General features: G+C 45.0%; 1 protein-coding gene across 1 annotated transcript in view; it reads left to right on the top strand.

Moving 5' to 3' along the window:
• Nucleotides 1–594: 594 nt before the first annotated feature.
• The window catches only part of LOC138246674 (carcinoembryonic antigen-related cell adhesion molecule 7-like), a 223,089-nt gene continuing 201,691 nt past the window's right edge, over nt 595–21,992 (top strand). The window contains exons 1-2 of the mRNA XM_069201430.1: nt 595–1,200; nt 19,829–19,969. Of these exons, the coding sequence (XP_069057531.1) occupies nt 19,900–19,969 (70 nt within the window). The 5' untranslated portion in view covers nt 595–1,200; nt 19,829–19,899. The remainder of the gene's footprint in view (nt 1,201–19,828; nt 19,970–21,992) is intronic.

Here is a 21,992-nt window from a genome sequence, read left to right as displayed (position 1 = left end):
CTACAATTATTGTGCAACTGTCATAAAATCTTCCTAAGTAATTCACGCTTGTCCTGAAGTTGTCATGAAATCATCCTAAAGTAATCCATACTCATTTTAAAGTTGTCTGGAAACCATCCAGAACTAATTTGCACTTACCATAAAGGTATCATGAAATCATACTAGAGTAATCATTGCTCATCCTAAAGCTGTCCTGGAATCATCCATGAGTAATCCACTCTCATCCTGAAGTTGTCACTTAGTATTCCTAGAGTAGTAGGAGATCATCACACACTTTCAATTGAAGTAATCAGAACATCCTCATTGGGTAGTTTTACTGATGACTTCAGTCATCTCATTTACATATTTCACCCTATGCACACACTTCAGAATGGTTTTGAATGACTTCACCAGATCATTGCAGGAACAGTCCAGCTGAAATCATCAGATGACTTCATAATGACTCCAGGAATATCTTCCTCTTTGACTTAGGTTCATTGGTTGTGTCAAGACTTGTTGTGGATTACTTGCCTCCTAAGTAAAAAGAGGAAGATGACAGGGGAGGGGGAAGGTGAACCGGCCATAGAGATGCCTGGATTTCGCCAGAAGCAACATTCATGTATTTGCACGAAGCAAGGAGGATTTATCTCTGTTTTCTGAGAGTGTGGTTTATTTATTCTCACTTGTGAAAGGCTTGTGCGCCCTTAAATAGTTTCACTGGCTTTGGACAGAGTACCAGGAAGTCAGTGTTTATTTCACTCTCTTTCAGTGCTTGGAGCAGTGACGTCCAGCGACGACCATCAGGACAGGAGTTTAGGCTCTGAGGTCTTTTTTACATGAAGCAGGTCATCGGGGCCCAGCAGCCTTGGAGCAGAGACCAGAGACCCTGCAGGACCCTGAGCAGAGGAGACTCCATCTGAGGTTCTTCAGGAGGGACACAGACACTACAAGACACAAGGGGGAGAGCTTCTATCAACCACAAGCGACACCCACTCCCAGTCAGAAGGGACAGAGCACTCGAAGCCAGAAGACACAGGCCCACTGCCAGCCAGAAGGGACAGAGCTACTCCCAGCCATAAGGGACAGACCCACTCACTCCCAGCCAGAAGGGACAGAGCTTCTATCAACCACAAGCGACAGAGCCACTCCCAGCCAGAAGGGACAGAGAGCTTCCAACTACAAAGGACAGATCTCTCCCAGCCAGGCGGGACAGAAGACGTGGTAAGTGAAAGACTCAGTCTGCAATGTATAGTTTTCTAATTCTCCGTTCACATCTTCAGACCCGACCTGGTGTCATTTATTTATTGTTATGTTTCTCGATTTACATTTACATGAGCAAACCTAAGCAGTTCATTACCATTGGTGGACTCTATGCAGTGTAAAACCAACTAGAGCTGTGATTTTCTTTTAAGCTGGCAGCCAGAATCATTGACATGATCATCTACATGGGAGCCCCCAATACCTGCATTACAGCCTGTCTCTATTTTCTGTATTAGGGGTGATTTGTGGCATTCTTACTCACCTGTAATTAAAAAAACAAGCATCTGCAATGCAATGGGTCTTGCGCTTGCTCGAGTTAGAGGTATTAGCATTACAAGTTCCTAACAGGACTTTTCTTGCCACATAAATTGAAAATGAAAAGTAAAATAGTTGACATAAGCGAGCTGCTTCAAAGCTCCATGGCCGCCATGGGCGTGAGCGTGAAGGAGAGACACGAAAGGAAAAAGACGTTTGCTCACAGTCAAACGTATCAGCAAACGTGTAATTATTCATGCAACAGGGTCGATGGTCAGGGCAGTAACAAAACTGCCCCACGGAGTGACAAATGTAAAGTATTTACCATTGATAACAAAGGATTTTTGAAAGGAAAGCCCACAAACGAGTGATAGTGATGGGAGTGCGGTAGGCATTGTTAAAAGCCCACAGATAAATCACAATACTTCAGAGCGCTTGCATGCTCGACCTAATGACATGTCTGCTCAACTGTAACAATTTATTACAGCTCGAACATCACCCGAAAACTGACTTTTCATTCCTGAAATCTGTGTTTGTAAAAGAAACACTGATGCGCAGAAAGGAGATCTTTTTGGAAACATTTTTTGTACACTGAGGTACATAACAGGAAAAAAATTATCTGCCTTTTTTCATTCATGTTGAACCTCAGTACTTTAATTTGACTACCTTTATACTGGTTCTAATATGTTTTTGCAACTTATTAATAACCGTTTTTTGATTCCACTTTTATTGTTCATGTTTTCAGCCTTACTGCCATTTTCATAAGAAAGAGCAACACACCAAGAATTATGTGGTTAGTAGGAAGGGTGATGGTATGACCATGTATTACCAGACACAGGTTACCTCCCTGCTGTACATTTTAAGGATATTGCAAGTAACCTCTAAGTTCCCTAACCTCATAATGGAAATCAGCATTCTGCCTCGTTCCTCTAGATGGTCACAGACGATCTTGGTGGCCTACAGCACCCTAAAATGTACATGAGAGGGAACATATAACATACCACGGCCACCATGGTTCATAGTGCATCTTGGAAGAGTACAAACTAAATTACAAAACCAGTAATACTTTGTCAAACTACCTGAAAACCACTTGTAACGTAGAAACTCTTTCCTCAAGGTGCTGTGGAGGTCCATAAATGAACTTTTTAAATTTGATCATAAATTCAGATTTAACGTTTCTGCAAGTTAGAACATTCCTTGTGTCAGCTTCTAACACAGGAGGGCAGTGTTGTAATATTCTTTAGCATATCTGTTTTATTCTCATGTTAACTCAGAAGTAGCAATGCCTAGCAACCTGCATTATTTCTCTCTGCTTCATTCTTCATATTGTGTAAATGCAGGGGTCACAAATGTGTGTGTTTCTTGTCAATCAGGCAGTTATGCTCGCTGTAAAAAAGATGGCATCAATAGGAACATACAATAGAAACATTACATTTTCAAGTGAAGGATCCTGAGTTGAAATCTCACACAGCGATTCTCATGAACAGAATCCAGGAAACAAGTTTTCACTTGTTAATCTATTGTGAAAGCTACACAACATCCAGAGAAGAGATCAACTAAAGAGGGTGTCAGGAGACCTGTATGTGTGATCAGGTAGCACTCTTGCTTGTGATAGCTCTGTAAGCTTGGGGACAGGTGTGATGCATGAATATTGAGAGAGCTGTGTAACCTCAGGATAGTTCTTCTGTGTGAAGTATGAGCCTGTACACCTTATCTAACTCTAGAGGACCACAAGACCTGGGCCTATCTGATCTCATTAAAGGGGATATGTGTCCCCTGAGATATCAGAGTAATATTCTGCTGTCTGAAGCCTGAGACCTCTGAGTAAAATTCTGTTTAGTCCTGCTGTCTCAAGCCTGAGACATCTTAGTAACATCCTGTATACTTCTGTTGTTGTAAGCCTGAGACATCTGAGTAACATTCTGTATAGTTCTGCTGTCTGAAGCATGAGACATCTGAGTAACATCCTGTATACTCCTGCTGTCTGAAGCTGACACATCTGTGTAACATTCTGTATACTCATGCTGTCAGAAGCCTCAGACATCTGAGTAACATTCTGTATAGTACTGCTATCTGAAGCCTGAGACATCTGAGTAACATCCTGTATACTCCTGCTGTCTGAAGCTGACACATCTGTGTAACATTCTGTATAGTCATGCTGTCAGAAGCCTCAGACATCTGAGTAACATTCTGTATAGTACTGCTATCTGAAGCCTGAGACATCTGAGTAACATCCCGTATACTCCTGTTGTCTGAAGCCTCAGACATCTGAGTAACATTCTATATAGTTCTGCTGTCTGAAGCCTGAGACATCTGAGTAACATCCTATATACTTCCACTGTCGTAACCTGAGTAACATGCTGTAATCTCCTGCTGTCTGAAGCCTGGCACATCTGAGTAAAATCCTGTATACGTCTGTTGTCGTAAGCCTGAGACATCTGAGTAACATTCTGTATAGTTCTGCTGTTTGAACCCTGAGACATCTGAGTAACATCCTATATACTCCTGTTGTCTGAAGCCTCAGACATCTGAGTAACATTCTGTATAGTTCTGCTGTCTGAAGCCTGAGACATCTGAGTAACATCCTGTATACTCCTGTTGTCCGAAGCCTGGCACATCTGAGTAACTTCCTGTATAGTACTGCTGTCTGAAGCCTGAGACATCTGAGTAACATCCTATATACTTCCACTGTCATAAACTGAGTAACATCCTGTAATCTCCTGCTGTCTGAAGCCTGGCACATCTGAGTAAAATCCTGTATACGTCTGTTGTCATAAGCCTGAGACATCTGAGTAACATTCTGTACAGTACTGCTATTGGTTAAGTTACAACTTTAACATGACTCTACAAGGGTTGCTTTTCCACTCACAGGTGAAACAGGTGAACTTGGTTCAATGTACCAATGATGAACATCAGACTAACAATCCCATAAAGGGATTAGGGGCAGTTTGGAAACTGTAGCAAACCATATTTCATTATTTGCAGTAAACACACACTGCACTAAGAAGAATGAACACTTTTAGTAAAAAGGATTTATTACTACAGGATCAGTCTGTTTCTTTGCACAGCTAAACAACTACACAGGATATTATAAAAAGAGCAAGCAGGCATGTTATAAACCACAAGAAAAAATGAACATATATTAGTATTGTTTACATTGTCATTTAAAATGACATCTGGAACCTAACACCTTAATGCCTACTTCTATGCGCTAATACTGTGAGAGCATGGAAGGTAGAGCACCTTGCGGCCTAGACTTTCTTAGGGAGAGAAGACGCACTGCATACCTTGCTGACAGCAAAGGCTGTCTTTATCAGCAGAGGTGCAGGGACAGTGTTCGCCAGGAAGGGCAAACTCCCAGTGCGGTAGCAGTCAGCTGGTCCTCCTCCAGGGCTCAACGTTATCAGCTTCAGGTGAGATATGGCATCCACGAAGTGTGAAGAGTGCCGGCAGTAGGTAAGACTGTTTCTAGCAGAATATCAAGTGATAATCTGGCAAAGGGCTTCTCCTGACAAGTGGTCTAATGGTCATTCTTATCTACTTAAGCTTATCGGAGATTGGAATTTCTGACATAAGTTTAAGAACTTTTGACAGATTACGTGCATCAAGGTATGCCTACTAGAAGTTTCCTTACTAACATATAAGGTAAGAGGACGTTGAAGTAGACTACACTATTTTAGTTATAAATCAGAGTGTGGTCTTAATCGCTACAACATGGTAGGAAAATAAAAATTTGAACCAGACAAATGTCACCTTAGGTGGTTGTATCTGTGCCATCAATCAAAAGGTTTTATCCTTTCACAGTTATGAGAAAGATAAGGTCAGGCAACATCTGACTGTAATAGCAGACATGACAATGATTCTGCTTGAATCGGGAAAGACAGTGACTAACCTTGCGTGAGGGTAGGAAGCTGGTGACCTCATTAGTCAAGATGGAGTCCATGCCTGTGTAAGATGGAGTCAGACTTTGGGACTTTATGTCACATTCTGCACTGTCCGGATGTCTGAAGCCTGTGATATATGTGTAACATTCTGTACAGTCCTCCTGTCCGAAGCTTGAGACATCTGTATAACATTCAGTATAGTCCTTCTACCTGAGAGATCTGTGTAACTTTCTGTATTGATCTGTTGCTGAAGCCTCAGACATCTGTGTAGCATTCTGTGCAGCCCGCTCTCTGAAACCTAGGACATGTGTAGCATTCCATACAGTCCTGCTGTCTGAAGCCTGAGAAATCTGTGCAACATTCCACCTGTCTGAAGCTTGGGCCATCTGGGCTATCTGTGTAATATTCCATACAGATTCAGCGGCAAAGGCACACCAAAGTCAAGGCTGTTTGCTCCCGTCTGCACCTGGACCGCACCCAGCACTAAGACCCCTGGTCCTCCCAACACCCCAGAACTCAGAATCACCAAGCGCAACTGTCTTCTACTCAAGAAGCGATGGCGCATCTCCAAGGACCCGTCCAACAGAGCTGCACACAAAACAGAACTCAGTGACTACCACCAGCACATCAAGGAGGCTAAAAGAGCAGCCATCACGGACCACATTGATGCCACAGCGAAGCACACCAAAGAACTCTTCAAAACAATCAAGGAATTCTCCAATGCTACTGCCACAGAAAACACAGTACACCCGTCCCAACAACTCTGCGACTCACTATTTGACTACTTCTACAGCAAGATTGCCATAATCCACAACAACTTTATCCCTCAACCCACCTCTCTCAGCCTCAACAACCTCTTCCAGCCAGCAAACCCAAGCCCAGCAATAACCCCATGTTCTCCACTCAACGCTGTGAGAAAATACTTCTTTTGTCATTGTTAGCCCCTCCCTGTGTCCTGGTATTTGACATGCTTTCAAAGTTGTTAGTGCCAAGGGCCTCTGGTAACCAGGTTCCCTGGGCCAGATCTCGTTTCCAAAACTGTTGTGATGCATTGGCACAATTGGCAACCCCTTTAGCTGCCTCTATAAGTCCCTAATAAATGGTACTAATAGGGTACTAAGGGTAGGCCCCAGAGGGCTGCAGCACAGATTGTGATACCCTCAAGGGCTATACACCCAGATGCACCCAACACTGCTATTGCAGGCTGACTATCCTGATGCACTCCTAAAATTCAAACTCGACATGGCACACAGCCTGTGTTCCCTGTCTGCTACACACTGTTTGGAATATAGGTAAGCCACCCTTCTGGCAGGCCTTCCAGCCCTAAGGCAGGGTGCACTATACTGTATGTGTGGGCATAGATGCATGGAATGAGTAATGTGCCCCTACTGTGTCCTTGCCGAACCTGGGAAATAGAAAGTGAACAGACCAGCCATTTTACATGCATGTGTTGGACACTGGTCAGTACAAGTTTCACAGTTACATGATGGCTACTCTGAACCCTGGGTTGGTTGATCTAAAACAAGTCAGAATGATAAATCCAAACTGGTACCAGTATTGGATTTATTGCAAAATGTACCCAGGGGCCACCTTAGAGGTGACCCCTGCAAAGCTAACTTACCCTGGCATGGTTTCTGGCTGATCACAACCAGCCTGCTACCACCAGACAAGATTCTGGGATCCTGGGGTGAGAGCCCCTTCTCCCTGGGTGCAGGAACAAAGCACTTCCGGGGTGGAGGGGTTCCACCTCCTTCCTCAGGAATGTGCACTGCCCTGCTAGAGAGCATCAACGGGCTTACTGCCTTTGGAACATGACCCCCCAGGCCTGCTGCTAGCATCAATTGGCTCCCCCTGTTGCAAACCCCAACTTTTGATGAGAGCAACAGTGGGAGAATGCACAAAGAACAGGAGGAGTGGCCACCCACAGCTTCCACCACCACTAAGGTGTTGCGTGTGAGGGGACCCGTCCATTTCATTTTCCTCCATCTTGTATGGTAGGAAAATCAGGGACAGGGAAGTGCCCTCTGTCCACAGGAAATGGTTACTTAGTGGGTGTAGCCACCCTAAGGTAGATGACCCATTGGTCACTAATGTAGGAAGCTGGCCAGGTGTGTGGTGAGTACCTATGGCATTATCACCTTATATCAGGTCCAGGTATCCCCTATTAGTGAGGTGCAGTCAGTGTTTAGGAAGCCAGGCTCTCTAGAGGTAGCTGTGGATGAGCAGCCAAGACTTATCTAGGAGACATACAAAGCTTATGCAATACCACTGTAGTCACACAACACTTACACATATGAAAGAACCACACAGTGTTACAACAATAAAGGTACTTTATTTTAGTGACACAAGTACTAAAATATTAGATAGGCAATACTCCAATAGGAGGTAAGTAAATACACTATATATGTACAGTAGCAATCAGAAATAGGCATAAAAAGCAATAGAAAACAGTGAAAAGCAATAGGAAATACTGACGGCCTGGGGGGGACCAAACCATATACTAAGAAAGTTGAATGCAAAAGTTGGGCCCCCACCCAAGGAACTGGAATTGGCAGAGGGGAGCTGGAGGAACTAGGAAACCCACACAGTAAGTACCAGAGTGCCCCCCCAGCGTCCAGGAGAGTAGAGGTAAGTTACTGGTTCTACCCAAACCAATCTAAAGGACTTCAAGGAAGGATAGTGCAAGACCCAAACAAGACTGAAAGAAACCAAAGGTGAATCCTGGAATAGGAAGATCTTGAAAAGAAGAGAACCAAGTCCAGTTCCCCTTGGTGTGTCCAGTAGTGTCTGGAGCCACTACCCCCGTCTGTGGATTCAGGAGTTGGTCGACGGTAAGACGAAGACTGTCAGCCACGCAGCACTCGAGCAGATGAAGAGTCCCTGGGTGAGGCAGTCGACGTCCCACACCGGATGAAGGATTGCAGTCAGTCTGTGATGTGGACAAACCACCAACAAGCCATGGCAAAGGCATATGTCATGGTTGGTGGAAAAGTGGAGCTGCCGGGGACCAGCAAGGTCCAGAGGGACTCAACCCACAGAGAAGACCCATGTGACCCTCAGCAGTGCACAGAGTCTGAAGAAAAAGAGGCAGCCCCCACAGAAGACCCGTAAGCAAGGAGCCCAGTAGTCACAGAGAGGGCCACACAGCACACCTAAGGAGAGGTCCCACATCACAGGAGAAGCATGCAGAGGGCTGTGCATCACAGGGAAGATAACTGGGGGCTGGGGCTACAAGGAGCCTAAAGATCCCTTCGAGGAGATACCAACAAGCCTTGGCAGCTGCAAGAGATGCAGTGCATGGGGGTACTTCCTGGGAAGGCAAGGGCTTACCTTCACCAAAGCTGGAGAGCTGGCAGAGAGGACCAAGGGGACTACTCCAGACCACCACCAGTGATGCAGGATCCTACGCAGCTCAGAATGAGAGGAGATCCACGCAGCCGGTTGTCTTTGCATTTTGTGCATGCGGATGCAGGGATGTGACTCCTTCAGTCCAGGAGAGATTCCTTCTTGCATCTTGTGCAGACTGAAGACCTCCAAAGCCATGTAACACCTACTTCCAAAAGGAGAGGGTATTACACCCATTTCCCAAAGAAAATCCTTTGTTCTGCCTACTTATGCTTGAGCTGGTCAAGTCAAATTTTGTGTAGCCTTATGTGGCTTTTTAAAGAAATGTAACACAACACAGCTGCTTCTGCAGTGTTACATTAAATTTCCACTTGGGAGGTGTTTGAAGGGTGGAGCACGAGCATTCTCATGCATCTGACCATGTGTTGTGTAGCCATTTTAGTTATAGCTCCATGCACGTTATTTTAACACACTAGGCCGCTGTGCATTTTAACCTAGATATAATTTATTCAGCTTTGCTTTATTATTATTACAATAACCATTTTTATGGTCTTGTTTTATTTTCATCTATCTAACTGTTTTTGCCTAAGCCAGCACTCTGTTCTCAAACAAGACATTCTTGATCACTCTGTGCTTCATTCAAGGCTGCAGCTCGGTACATTGCCGGTAAACGTGGTAGAAGTTTAGTCTCCAACATTCGTAGTCTCAGAACATCAGCTGTGTTATTATTTAAGCACTTCCTTGTCCCTTACACGTTAGAGGGAGATTCCAGCCAGGAAACCACGACTGTATGCTGATTGCTGAATGCTTCGCTACAGAAGCTAACACAGACCACAGGCCTTTGCTCAGGTATGGGGGTTGATGTCTTCCATGGGGAACCTGAAAGGCAGAATTAGAGCTTAACATGCTGTGCTCAAATTGCAACCTAGATAGGAAATAGTCCATCCATCATGGTGACAATATGATAGCGTTGTTTTTATGCTTCACTCTTTTTGTCACAATTTTAATACTGTCATGTTGTGTCGTCCTGGGTATTGCAGCTCTCACTTTGCTATCTAAGATGCAGTTGTTTTACTAAACTCATTATTGAAACATATACTGCCTCTGTTTATCATTTATATATGAGACTGAATTGTAAATGAGAGAACCAGATGCGACCTGAGTGACCACAACTTCCCTGAGAAGCCTAGTATGTCATGCCCTCGGCTGCCCAATCATCACTATCCTTTGGTAGAGATGAGGCACTGCTAGTTAGCCGGAGCAAAACCCAGATTGGAGCGACAGGTGTCACCCACAGTGGGTTGGACTCAGTCTCCCACACCGCGGGCGATTCTGCTGCTCAAAATCCAGTAGTCTTATTAGAATAATGAGAGCCTACGCAACACATTGAGTTTGGTGCATTCTCAGTTACTCTAAAGCAAGTAAATTTGGTAATTGGTCAAACTGCCACGCCTTCTCCAGTGAGGCGTAAAAAGGAGAAATACCTTTACTTCTCCTTGTTATTTTCTTTTTCGCATGTGCTGCATTCTGTAGCACATATTGGAAGAGGAAAATGCCTCTAAGGATTGTTTTTGAGCAGAAAGGTATCCCTTTCTCCTCAAAAACAATCCTGCCTGTAACACAAGTACCCTTGCACTAGTGTTTAAGGATACCTACATTAGCCCAAGGCTGCACAGAGTACACCAGTGCAAGGAGAGAACAGAAATGTTCCATATCTTTCTAAATATGGAGTATTTCTTCTCTTTCTTTTCATGCTGTCCAGTGTTGCATGAAAGAATAGTAAAACTGCTCCCTTGTATATAACCCATCATAATTCCTTCACTTGCTGAATGGCAAAACAGTATGCAGCAATGTTCCACAAATAGCCTTGAAGCATATCGACTGCTGGACCTGGTGTAGCAGAAAAATAACCTACTGGCTCTGAGTGAGTACAGTAAGTGAGCACCCTTCTCTCTCATGACAGAATAAATACAAATACTTTTCGTAATTAGGCATTCCAAGAGCGGGAGCACAATACAGAGACTATAGGGCCGAATATGACTTCCCAGAACCACAGAGGAGAGGCAGCTGCCAGGCTGCTGGCATCTCCTCCCACCTTATTAGAATGTTCCCACCATGCTGGTTGGGGGAACCTACATGGATGCATTGGTTTCGGCTCCTCATAGAGCCAAAGCCAATGCAGCTGCACATGGGGACCGTGCAGCACCCACAGAATGCTCATGCGGACAGTGCATATTCAGTGGGTCCTGCATGGGGAGCCCCTGCACTGTCCACAACATGGTCATGGACAGTACAGGGGCCCCCAGTGGCCCGTTTGTGGTTTTCCGTTGCCCTTTCCATGACAGGAAACCAGCCCTGGAAAGGCTGGTGGAAAACCATTTCCTAATCAGCACAGCAGTGCTGAATTCAGCGTCGCCATGGCTGACTAGGAAATGGATCTACCGCCAGCCCGTTGGGACCTATAGTCCTGGTGGTGGACCGCTGATGGTCCCACTGTCAGTATCCTAATCCGAAGGTCGGACAGTCAGCCCCAGTGGTGGTCTGGCCGCCACTGTGGTCCTGGTGGCGTCCGGCGGTGGCCAGACCTCCAGGGTCATAATCGACCCTTATGTCTAAGCTTGTCGAAGACAATGATGCATTTTTTGTCCCAGGGTACAGATTCACATAAATTACTGTGAATAAGCCTCTGTAAAGGCAATCAGGGAAAAGTTTGGAATTCACTGACGACAGAAGCCAACCATTTTCATTGCTTTCTGGGTCACAAGTGCGTTAATTTTCAGAATAATAGAGATGCTTTCTGCAGACAGCTTTCTCACTTCACTCTAAATTTTGTAAAAAAGTAAATATCTTCTTGCTGACAATATTGCAATTGTGCTGGGAACACTTTATTTCCATTGCCTGGATTTTTACAGTCTTCTCTGGCTTTGGACACAACTATTAGGTGATCACATATTGCAGCATCAATATATTACAGCACTGAATTACAGGGAAGATGGAGAATTACAGGGAATCTTTCTTCGGAATTTGGGAGAAAACTGAAGAGCTCTCTGTATAGCCTTATGGAATTTGACAACTCATTTTTAAATGCCATGATCGGAGGGTTGCAAGGACTTCCTAGCACTACTTTTAAGATAACGTGCTCAAATATCAATGGCAGGTGCCATGCTTTTCTCTACTTCAAGCATAATATTGTACTTGTACTCCTTCATGAAACCCCCCACCAACCACCAACCACCAACAACACACTACACCCTACCGCAAGTGGAACAAGATCTCCAAAGAACACCAAAGCAGACCCGGAAGACCTCAAAAACTACCATCCCATTTCTCTTCCCCCCTTCCCCGCAAAGGTCGCTGAGAAGATAGTAAACGCCAAACTGTCTCGCTTCTTAGAAGAAAACAACATACTCAACCCCTCCCAGTCTGGATTCCGCAAGAACCACAGCACTGAGACCGCCCTCATCGCCTGCACAGACGACATCAGGACCAGAGTGGACAAGGGCGAGACCGTCGCTCTCATACTCCTAGACCTCTCTGCAGCTTTCAACACTGTATGCCAACAAACCCTCCGCGCGCGCCTTTTCGACGCTGGAATTCGCCACAAGGCCCTGGACTGCCTCACCTCCTTCCTCGCCGAAAGAACCCAAAGAGTTTGCCTCCCTCCTTTCCGGTCGACAGCCACCAAGATCATCTGTGGGGTCCCCCAAGGATCCTCCCTCAGACCCACCCTCTTCAACATCTACCTGGCTCCTCTCACCAACATCCTCCGACCCCATGGCATCACCATCATCTCATACGCAGACGACACCCAGCTCATCATCTCCCTCACCAGGAACCCAGCCACCGCCAAGATTAACCTGCACGCCGGACTCCTAGACGTCGCCATCGGATGACAGCAAGCCACCTCAAATTAAACTCAAACAAAACAGAGATCATCATCTTCGGCCCCAACAAGACAGCATGGAATGACCCCTGGTGGCCGACCACCCTCGGGCCACCCCCAACATCCACCACCCACACATGCAACTTTGGTATTGTTCCAGACTCATCTCTCTCCATGACCCAGCAAATCATGCCATATCATCCTCCTGCTTCAATACCCTTCACCTGCTACGCAAGACTTTCAAATGGATTCCATTAGAAACAAGAAGGACAGTCATCCACATCCTCATCAGCAGCAGACTGGACTACTGCAACGCCCTCTTCGCAGGGACCACAGCCAAGCTTCAAAGAAAACTCCAGCGAATTCAGAATGCAGCCGTACATCTCATCCTCAACCTCCCTCGCCACGAACACATATCCACCCACCTCAGTTCCCTACACTGGCTGCCCATCAGCAAAAGGATCATTTTCAAAGTCCTCATCCACGCACACAAAGCCCTCCACAACACTGGATCGGCCTACCTCAATGAACGAGTAAACTTCCACATACCAACTCGACAGCTCCGTTCCGCTGACCTCGCCCTCGCTACAGTCCCCCGCATCCAACGTACAACCTCCGGCGGCAGATCCTTCTCCCACCTCACCGCCAAGACCTGGAACTCCCTCCCCACCAACGTAGGCAAGACCCAGGACCTCCTAACCTTCAGAAATCACCTTAAAACATGACTTTTTGAACAGTAACCGGCAAACCCCCCCCCCTCCCAGCGCCTTGAGACCCTAACGGGTGAGTAGTGCGCTTAAAAAATTATTTGATTGATTGATTGTACTGAGGAGTACAAGGAAACATAGCATTTAGTTTTACTGTGATCATCACTGGATCTGTACTCTAAATTAACCTATTTTCTTTCCCTGTAAAATATCAAGCCTTTTCTTTAATTGTGTGTTTTAAATCAAGCGGCAAGTGAAAACTGGGAACTATTTTACTCTTGATTCTTATGATTCTAACCTGAAATACAAATTCTTATCCCTATCCTGTGTTTGTATTGTTACACCATCTGTTGTGCACTTCATTTTACACAAACAATCATGACCCAACAAATAACTGGATTTGTGACACGGTAAGGGGCACCTTCTGGCACAAAATCTGCCCAAAAACAATTGCCAGAGACAATTTCCTCTTTCTACATGTGTTGCAGAATGCTGTGTACATAGAAAGAGGAAAAAACAAGGAGAAAAAATAATAATTTTCTTTCTTATGCCTCCCTTTAGAGGTGCACCATTTTGATGCATTCCCAGGTGTAATAGTAAATCTGGGAATGCACCAAAATTCATGGGTGGAAGCGTGGGAAAAACGTATGCTCTAACAATGGAACCCCTCTCTGGGGCAGAGTAACACAAGACAGTGATTTGCATAACTCCAGGTTTATCAAGCCATGCAGGGCCACTCAAGTTGGCCTTACTTGGCTTGATAAATTTGTCTTCATTGTTGCATCATCCCTGTGCCCACAAGCATGGCACAAGGGTGATACAACACTATGATAAATGTGGCCTCCAGAACTGATTAGATTGTTAAACTAATCCCTAGCAGTGGACAATGTGGTCTAAGCTACAAGGACTGATGTGACTACATCAACCCAGTACGTGCCTCTGAGAGAAAGATTAAAAATTAATATTTTTTTAAAACCTGTATCACATTGACATTCAGAGTTAGATGTTTATACTATATGTGCACATATAATCATCACTGTATATATCTTTCACAAACTAATGTTTTTGTTTATTTCCAAATACTTATGCTTTAGACAGCTTTCACTCTCTGGGAACAGACATTGTCATCAGACAACACAAACCAACAACACACAAAACATAAAATTAAATTAAGAAAGGGAAATTTGGCTGACCCTTTCAACCACAGGCTACTGTTGTTCAGCTATATTTTTGCTGTGGATAAAGGGAGGTTCATCAGCACTAGTGTTAGCCAATGGCGTTTGGTGGAGGTGAACATCCCAAAAAAGGGCTCACATGCAGATTGGCATTACTTCCTTCTTCATTTTTTTTTTTTTACCCAAAGTGTTCCTCCCCTGCACTCACCTCCCTTTTCTTCACCACTACAGTTGAATGTTGCTCTGTGGTGCTCCCAAAACCTTCCCCATACTGCTCCCTGTATTTCCCATGTCCCAACAAATATTATGTGATAAGAAGCCACTTGCTTGCTTTATTGATCCTGCACATTTCTGTTTCTTTTAGATTTATTTCACTGTTCTGTTCACAGTAAATTAATCCCTTCACTGCCAGGCTTTTTCCCCTCCTGTGCCAAGCCTTTTTTTGGCTATATGGGGTAGTTCACGCTTGGGCCTTCATAACCTAAGCTAGCCACGCCAAATTTGTGTCATTTTTTTCCAACATCCTAGGGTTTCTAAGGGTACCCAGAGTTTATGGGTTCCCCATGTGAACACCAAGAAACTAGCAAAAATACAGCTAAAATGTAGTTTTTAAAAAAAAATGGGAAAAAAGGGCTGCTGAAGAAGGCTTGTGTTTTTTTCCCCTGAAAATGGCATCAACAAAGGGTTTGGGGTGTTACAATTACCATCTTCCCAGCTTTCAAGAACAGGCAGACTTGGATCAGAAAACCATGTTTTTAAACACAATTTTGGCATTTTACTGGGACATACCCCATTTTTGCTATTTTTTGTGCGTTCAGCCTTCTTCCAGTTAGTGACAAAAATGGGTGTGAAACCAATGGTGGATCCCGAACAGCTAAACATTTCTGAAAAGTAGACACGATTCTGAATTTAGCAAGGGGTCATTTGCAGAGATCCTGCAAGTTTTTTCTTGTAGAAAATAACAGCTGAAAAAAATAAATATTGAAATGGAGATGAAAAAAATAGCCATTTCTCTCCACGTTTTACTCTCTAACCTTTACCAGCTATGGCAGATTTTTGAAAGCAATATACCGTTGCGTCTGCTGGACTCCTCTGGTCCTGGGGATAGATTGGGCTTGTAGGTTTGTCAAGAACCATAGGCACCCAGAGCCAATAAATGAGCTGCACCTTGCAATGGGTTTTCATTATATACCGGAGTGAAAAATAGGTATAAAGGAAACCTTTGTATTTCCAAAATGGGCTCAAGATAAGGTGAGGTTCCAGCGCAATGAGGGCGACCTTTGATGAGGTCAGCGCGCAATTGCACACTGAGGTAATCAGACGTCATGGGGGCGGTGGTGGAAGGGGAAGCGATTTCCCTTCCATCCCTGCCCAGGGGAGGGTGTGAGAAAGTAGCCTCTTTCTAGCCTTGTTACCCCCACTTTTGGCCTGTTTGTGAGTGTATGTCAGGGTGTTTTCACTGTATCACTGGGATCCTTCTAGCCAGGGCCCAGTGCTCATAGTGAAAACCCTATGTTTTCAGTATGTTTGTTATGTCTCACTTGGACCCTGCTAGCCAGGACCCCAGTGCTCATAAGTATGTGACCTATATGTATGTGTTCCCTGTGTAGTGCCTAACTGTCTCACTGAGGCTTTGCTAACCAGAACCTCAGTGGTTATGCTCTCTCATTTCTTTCCAAATTGTCACTAACAGGCTAGTGACCAATTTCACCAATTTACATTGGCATACTGGAACACCCTTATAATTCCCTAGTATATGGTACTGAGGTACCCAGGGTATTGGGGTTCAAGGAGATCCCTATGGAATGCAGCATTTCTTTTGCCACCCATAGGGAGCTCTGACAATTCTTACACAGGCCTGCCACTGCAGCCTGAGTGAAATAACGTCCACGTTATTTCACAGCCATTTACCACTGCACTTAAGTAACTTATAAGTCACCTATATGTCTCACCTTTACCTGGTAAAGGTTAGTTGCAAAGTTACTTAGTGTGTGGGCACCCTGGCACTAGCCAAGGTGCCCCCACATTGTTCAGGGCAAATTCCCCGGACTTTGTGAGTGCGGGGACACCATTACACGCGTGCACTACACATAGGTCACTACCTATGTGTAGCTTCACAATGGTAACTCCGAATATGGCCATGTAACATGTCTGTGATCATGGAATTACCCCCTCTATGTCATCCTGGCATAGTTGGCACAATCCCATGATCCCACGGGTCTGTAGCTCAGACCCTGGCACTGCCAAACTGCCTTTCCTGGGGTTTCACTGCAGCTGCTGCTGCTGCCAACCCCTCAGACAGGTTTCTGCCCTCCTGGGGTCCAGCCAGGCTTGGCCCAGGATGCCAGAACAAAGGGCTTCCTCAGAGAGAGGGTGTTACACCCTCTCCCTTTGGAAAAAAGGTGTTAAGGCAGGGGAGGAGTACCCTCCCCCAGCCTCTGGAAATGCTTTCATGGGCACAGATGGTGCCCATTTCTGCATAAGCCAGTCTACACCGGTTCAGGGACCCCTCAGCCCTGCTCTGGCACGAAACTGGACAAACGAAAGGGAAGTGACCACTCCCCTGACCTGCACCTCCCCTGGGAGGTGCCCAGAGCTCCTCCAGTGTGCTCCAGACCTCTGCCATCTTGGAAACAGAGGTGCTGCTGGCACACTGGACTGCTCTGAGTGGCCAGGGGCAGCAAGTGACGTCAGAGACTCCTGCTGATAGGCTCCTTCAGGTGTTGCTAGCCTATCTTCTCTCCTAAGTAGCCAAACCCTCTTTTCTGGCTATTTAGGGTCTCTGCTTTGGGGATTTCCTTAGATAACGAATGCAAGAGCTCATCAGAGTTCCTCTGCATCTCTCTCTTCACCTTCTGCCAAGGAATCAACTGCTGACCGCGATGGAAGCCTGCAAAACTGCAACAAAGTAGCGAAGACGACTACTGCAACTCTGTAACGCTGATCCTGCCGCCTTCTCGACTGTTTTCCTGGTGGTGCATGCTGTGGGGGTAGTCTGCCTCCTCTCTGCACTAGAAGCTCCGAAGAAATCTCCTGTGGGTCGACGGAATCTTCCCCCTGCTACCGCAGGCACCAAAGAACTGCATCACCGGTCCCCTGGGTCTCCTCTCAGCATGACGAGCGAGGTCCCTTGAATCCAGCAACTCTGTCCAAGTGACTCCCACAGTCCAGTGACTCTTCAGTCCAAGTTTGGTGGAGGTAAGTCCTTGCCTCCCCAAGCCAGACTGCATTGCTGGGAACCGCAACTTTTGCAGCTACTCCGGCCTCTGTGCACTTCCGGCGGAAATCCTTTGTGCACAGGCAAGCCTGGGTCCACAGCACTCTAACCTGCATTACACAACTTTCTAAGTTGTCCTCCGGTGACGTGGGACTCCTTTGTGTGACTTCGGGTGAGCACCGTTTCACTCCCCTTCGTAGTGCCTTTTCTGGCACTTCTGCAGGTGCTGCCTGCTTCTGAGAGGGCTCCTTGTCTTGCTGGGCACCCTCTCTGTCCCCTGACGCAATTGGCGACATCCTGGTCCCTCCTGGGCCACAGCAGATTCCAAAAACGCTAACCGCACGACTTGCAGCTAGCAAGGCTTGTTGGCGGTCTTTCTTCAGGAAAACACTTATGCACGACTCTCCACGGCGTGGGGGATTCATCCTCTAAAGGGGAAGTCTCTAGCCCTTGTCATTCCTGCAGAATCCTCAGCTTCTACGGCCTAGTAGCAGCTTCTTTGCACCCACAGTTGGCATTTCCTGGGCATCTGCCCATCTCCGACTTGCTTGTGACATTTGGACTTGGTCCTCTTGTTCTACAGGTACCCTCGACTGGAAATCCATTGTTGTTGCATTGCTGGTTTGTGTCTTTCCTGCAGAATTCCCCTATCACGACTTCTTTGTCCTTTGGGGAACATTAGTGCACTTTGCACTCACTTTTCAGGGTCTTGGGGTGGGCTATTTTTCTAACCCTAACTGTTTTCTTACAGTCCCAGCGACCCTCTACAAGGTCACATAAGTTTGGGGTCCATTCGTGGTTCGCATTCCACTTTTGGAGTATATGGTTTGTGTTGCCCCTATCCCTATGTGTCCCCAATGCATCCTATTGTAACTATAAATTGTTTGCACTGTTTTCTCTTGCTATTACTGCATATTTTTGGTATTGTGTACATATATCTTGTGTATATTTGCTATCCTCATACTGAGGGTACTCACTGAGATACCTTTGGCATATTGTCATAAAAATAAAGTACCTTTATTTTTAGTATATCTGTGTATTGTGTTTTCATATGATATTGTGCATATGACACTTGTGGTACTGTAGGAGCTTCACTCGTCTCCTAGTTCAGCCTAAGCTGCTCTGCTAAGCTACCATTATCTATCAGCCTAAGCTGCTAGACACCCTATACACTAATAAGGGATACCTGGGCCTGGTGCAAGGTGTAAGTACCCCTTGGTACTCACTACAAGCCAGTCCAGCCTTCTACAGAAGGGGTTGGGAGACCCTTGAGGGGAGCCAGGATGTAACGGTTACGTCCGTGACACAGCAGCGCTAAGCCATCTGACCTAACCGTTACGTCCGTGGCCCAAAGGGGTTAAAAAGCAGAAAAATGGACATCATTGAGTCTCATACATTATGCACAGGTGAGCAGATGGTGGCCATCTTGGAATGATAGAACACGTTCAATATGGCCTCTGTATGCTCAGGAGGCACCAAGAACCTATTGCCATTGTTAATGCTTGTTATCAATGAACTATTGAATATTTTAGTGTTCTGCTGCATTTCAATAAATGGAGGCTTCACATCTGGGGTTTAAGTTCCATTGCATAAGCAGCAGCATAGGGTTAGCCATGTCCCACTCAGCCACATGCTTTGTGCAAATGGACCATGTGCTCCTCTTCTGTTGTATGGTACTCACCTCGTAAACATCAGTACACACAAAGAATGATGAAGAAATACAAAGTTATAGGTTATTTTGCTTTGATTGTTCTGTGCCATGGCTGAGTAGAGTCAAATGTGAAATCTGAATTTTGTCATGGCTTTTTAGCCAACAATATAATGCATTGTAGAGCTTAAAGTATCAACTTTAATACTGCAGATTTGAGTTAATTAACCTCAGTATGCATTGGTTAAACTATGGAAGGAGTGTAAGAAGAGGGTAACAACTGAGCAACAGTTTTAAACATTACAAAGATAATAATCACCTGAATTGTACATTAAATGGAGTTAATGTTACCACTCAGTTCTATGGCCATTCGCCTTGGATCTCTGCAACAGTGAACTCCTCTGTGACTCGCAGAATTCCTTGAGAGTATCATCTTGTCTAATACAATTAATCAAACTATATTTTGCATTTCCAGGCATAGAGAAAAGCATTGTTTCCCTTGTCTGTGTTCCATACGGATCTGCTTTGAGTGATATTCCATCAGAGATGCCAGGTATCTTCTCATCCAAGGGCTCTTCTAGGTGTAAACAAAGCCTCCAAGGATGGATCCTCATGGGTAAGAGAAACTGGAACTGCTAAAAAGTATCAGTGTCTGCAACTAATGTAACAAATCGTGTATGTGACTATAACATCCTGGTGCTACCAGTCCTACAAGTAATACAGCACTCCAGTGCTACCAGGGATACCTGTAACTATCTTACATTGTGGGTATACTTGATTGTCAATAAATGTTTTAAATTAATATCTGTAAAACATGTATGTGTTGAAGAACTGCAGGCCAAAAGTAAATTCTATTTGTTGGCAGCATCAGGGCACCATATATTTCCATATTATTCCATTGCCAATAGAAACAGATGATTAATAAACAATTGAGCTTGATTAAATAGAGCCTGGGGTATAAATGTTTAAAACTGGAAAGAAAATACAAGTTTTGGTGAGATTTGTATTTCCACACACTGGGCCTAGTTAGCAAGTTAAGATGAAGTATCTCATATGTTGTTACATCTAACTTCTCATTTTCCGGCACCTTAAAAAAACAACTTTTTCTAATGTTTTTAATTTGAAGAATTTTCATCAGTTCATTTCTGAAGTAATTTACTAATTAATTAGTGCCAATTAAATCTCAGGTAATCCAGTGTTTTGTATCAGCATTGACCCTGAAATCAAAACACCCTTGAGACAGGGTTTCCTTCAGTTAATACATCTTACATGTATAATGTTGGCACACAAATACTGCATTGCCTGGAGTAAATGTTCTCATTAAGCTTATTATAATTCATTCTCTGTTCCATATCCAATGTCTTTCCTTCCTATTTGTTTTTTTGTACTCCCCTGGAGCATTGGTGCTTTGCATTGCTTCTAATGTATCACTGAATCAAGAAGGGCTGCAGCAGGGTTTGGACCCCCTGTCCAAGCAAGGACCCACAGTCTACTCAGGGTAAAAGAGAATCACCTTCAGCTAACCCCCACTCACCCCCTTGGTAGCTTAGCACAAGCAGTAGGCTTAACTTCAGACTGCTAGGTGTAAAGTATTTGTACCAACGTAATGAAAACACTACAAAATGACACAACACAGGTTTAGAAAATTAGGAACTATTTATCTAAACAAAACAAGACCAAAACTACAAAAATCCACAACACACAAGTCAAGTTATCAATTAAAAAGCAAAAAGAGTATTTGTGTAGTTTTAAGCACACACTAACACTGTTAGTGTGGAAATGTACATTGGGTGCTGTAGGAAAGTAACATCTTGCCTGGCATGTTACCCCCATTTTTACTTGTGTATATGTTTGTTTTTGCCTGTGTCACTAGGATCCTGCTAGCCAGGACCCCAGTGCTCATAAAGTATGCCCTGTATGTGTTCCCTGTGAGGTGCCTAACTGTATCACTGAGGCTCTGCTGACCAGAACCTCAGTGTTTATGCTCTCTCTGCTTTTAAAATTGTCACTGCAGGCTAGTGACTAATTTTACAAATTCTGATTGGCACACTGGAACACCCTTATAATTCCAGAGTATATAGTACCTAGGTACCCAGGGTATTGGGGTTTCAGGAGATCCCTATGGGCTGCACCATTTCTTTTGCCACCCATAGGGAGCTCAGGCAATTCTTACACAGGACTGCCACTGCAGCCTGAGTGAAATAACGTCCACGTTATTTCACAGCCATTTTACACTGCACTTAAGTAACTTATAAGTCGCCTATATGTCGAACCCTCACTTAGTGAAGGTTAGGTGCAAAGTTACTTAGTGTGAGGGCACCCTGGCACTAGCCAAGGTGCCCCCACATTGTCCAGGGCAATTTCCCCAGACTTTGTGAGTGCGGGGACACCATTACATGCGTGCACTACATATAGGTCAATACCTATGTGTAGCGTCACCATGGTAACTCCGAACATGGCCATGTAACATGTCTAGGATCATGGAATTGACACCCCAATACCATTCTGGTATTGGGGGGACAATTCCATGCATCCCGGGGCATCATCATAGAGCCCGGGTACTGCCAAACTAACTCTCTGGGGTTTTCCCAGCAGCTACCGCTGCTGCCAACCCTCAGACAGGTTTCTACCCCCCTGGG

Source organism: Pleurodeles waltl, chromosome 7 (genome assembly GCF_031143425.1).
Source record: "Pleurodeles waltl isolate 20211129_DDA chromosome 7, aPleWal1.hap1.20221129, whole genome shotgun sequence".
Taxonomy (NCBI): Eukaryota; Metazoa; Chordata; class Amphibia; order Caudata; family Salamandridae; genus Pleurodeles; species Pleurodeles waltl.
The sequence above is the reverse complement of the archived record's forward strand: the minus strand, read 5'-3'. Positions and strand labels throughout refer to the sequence as shown.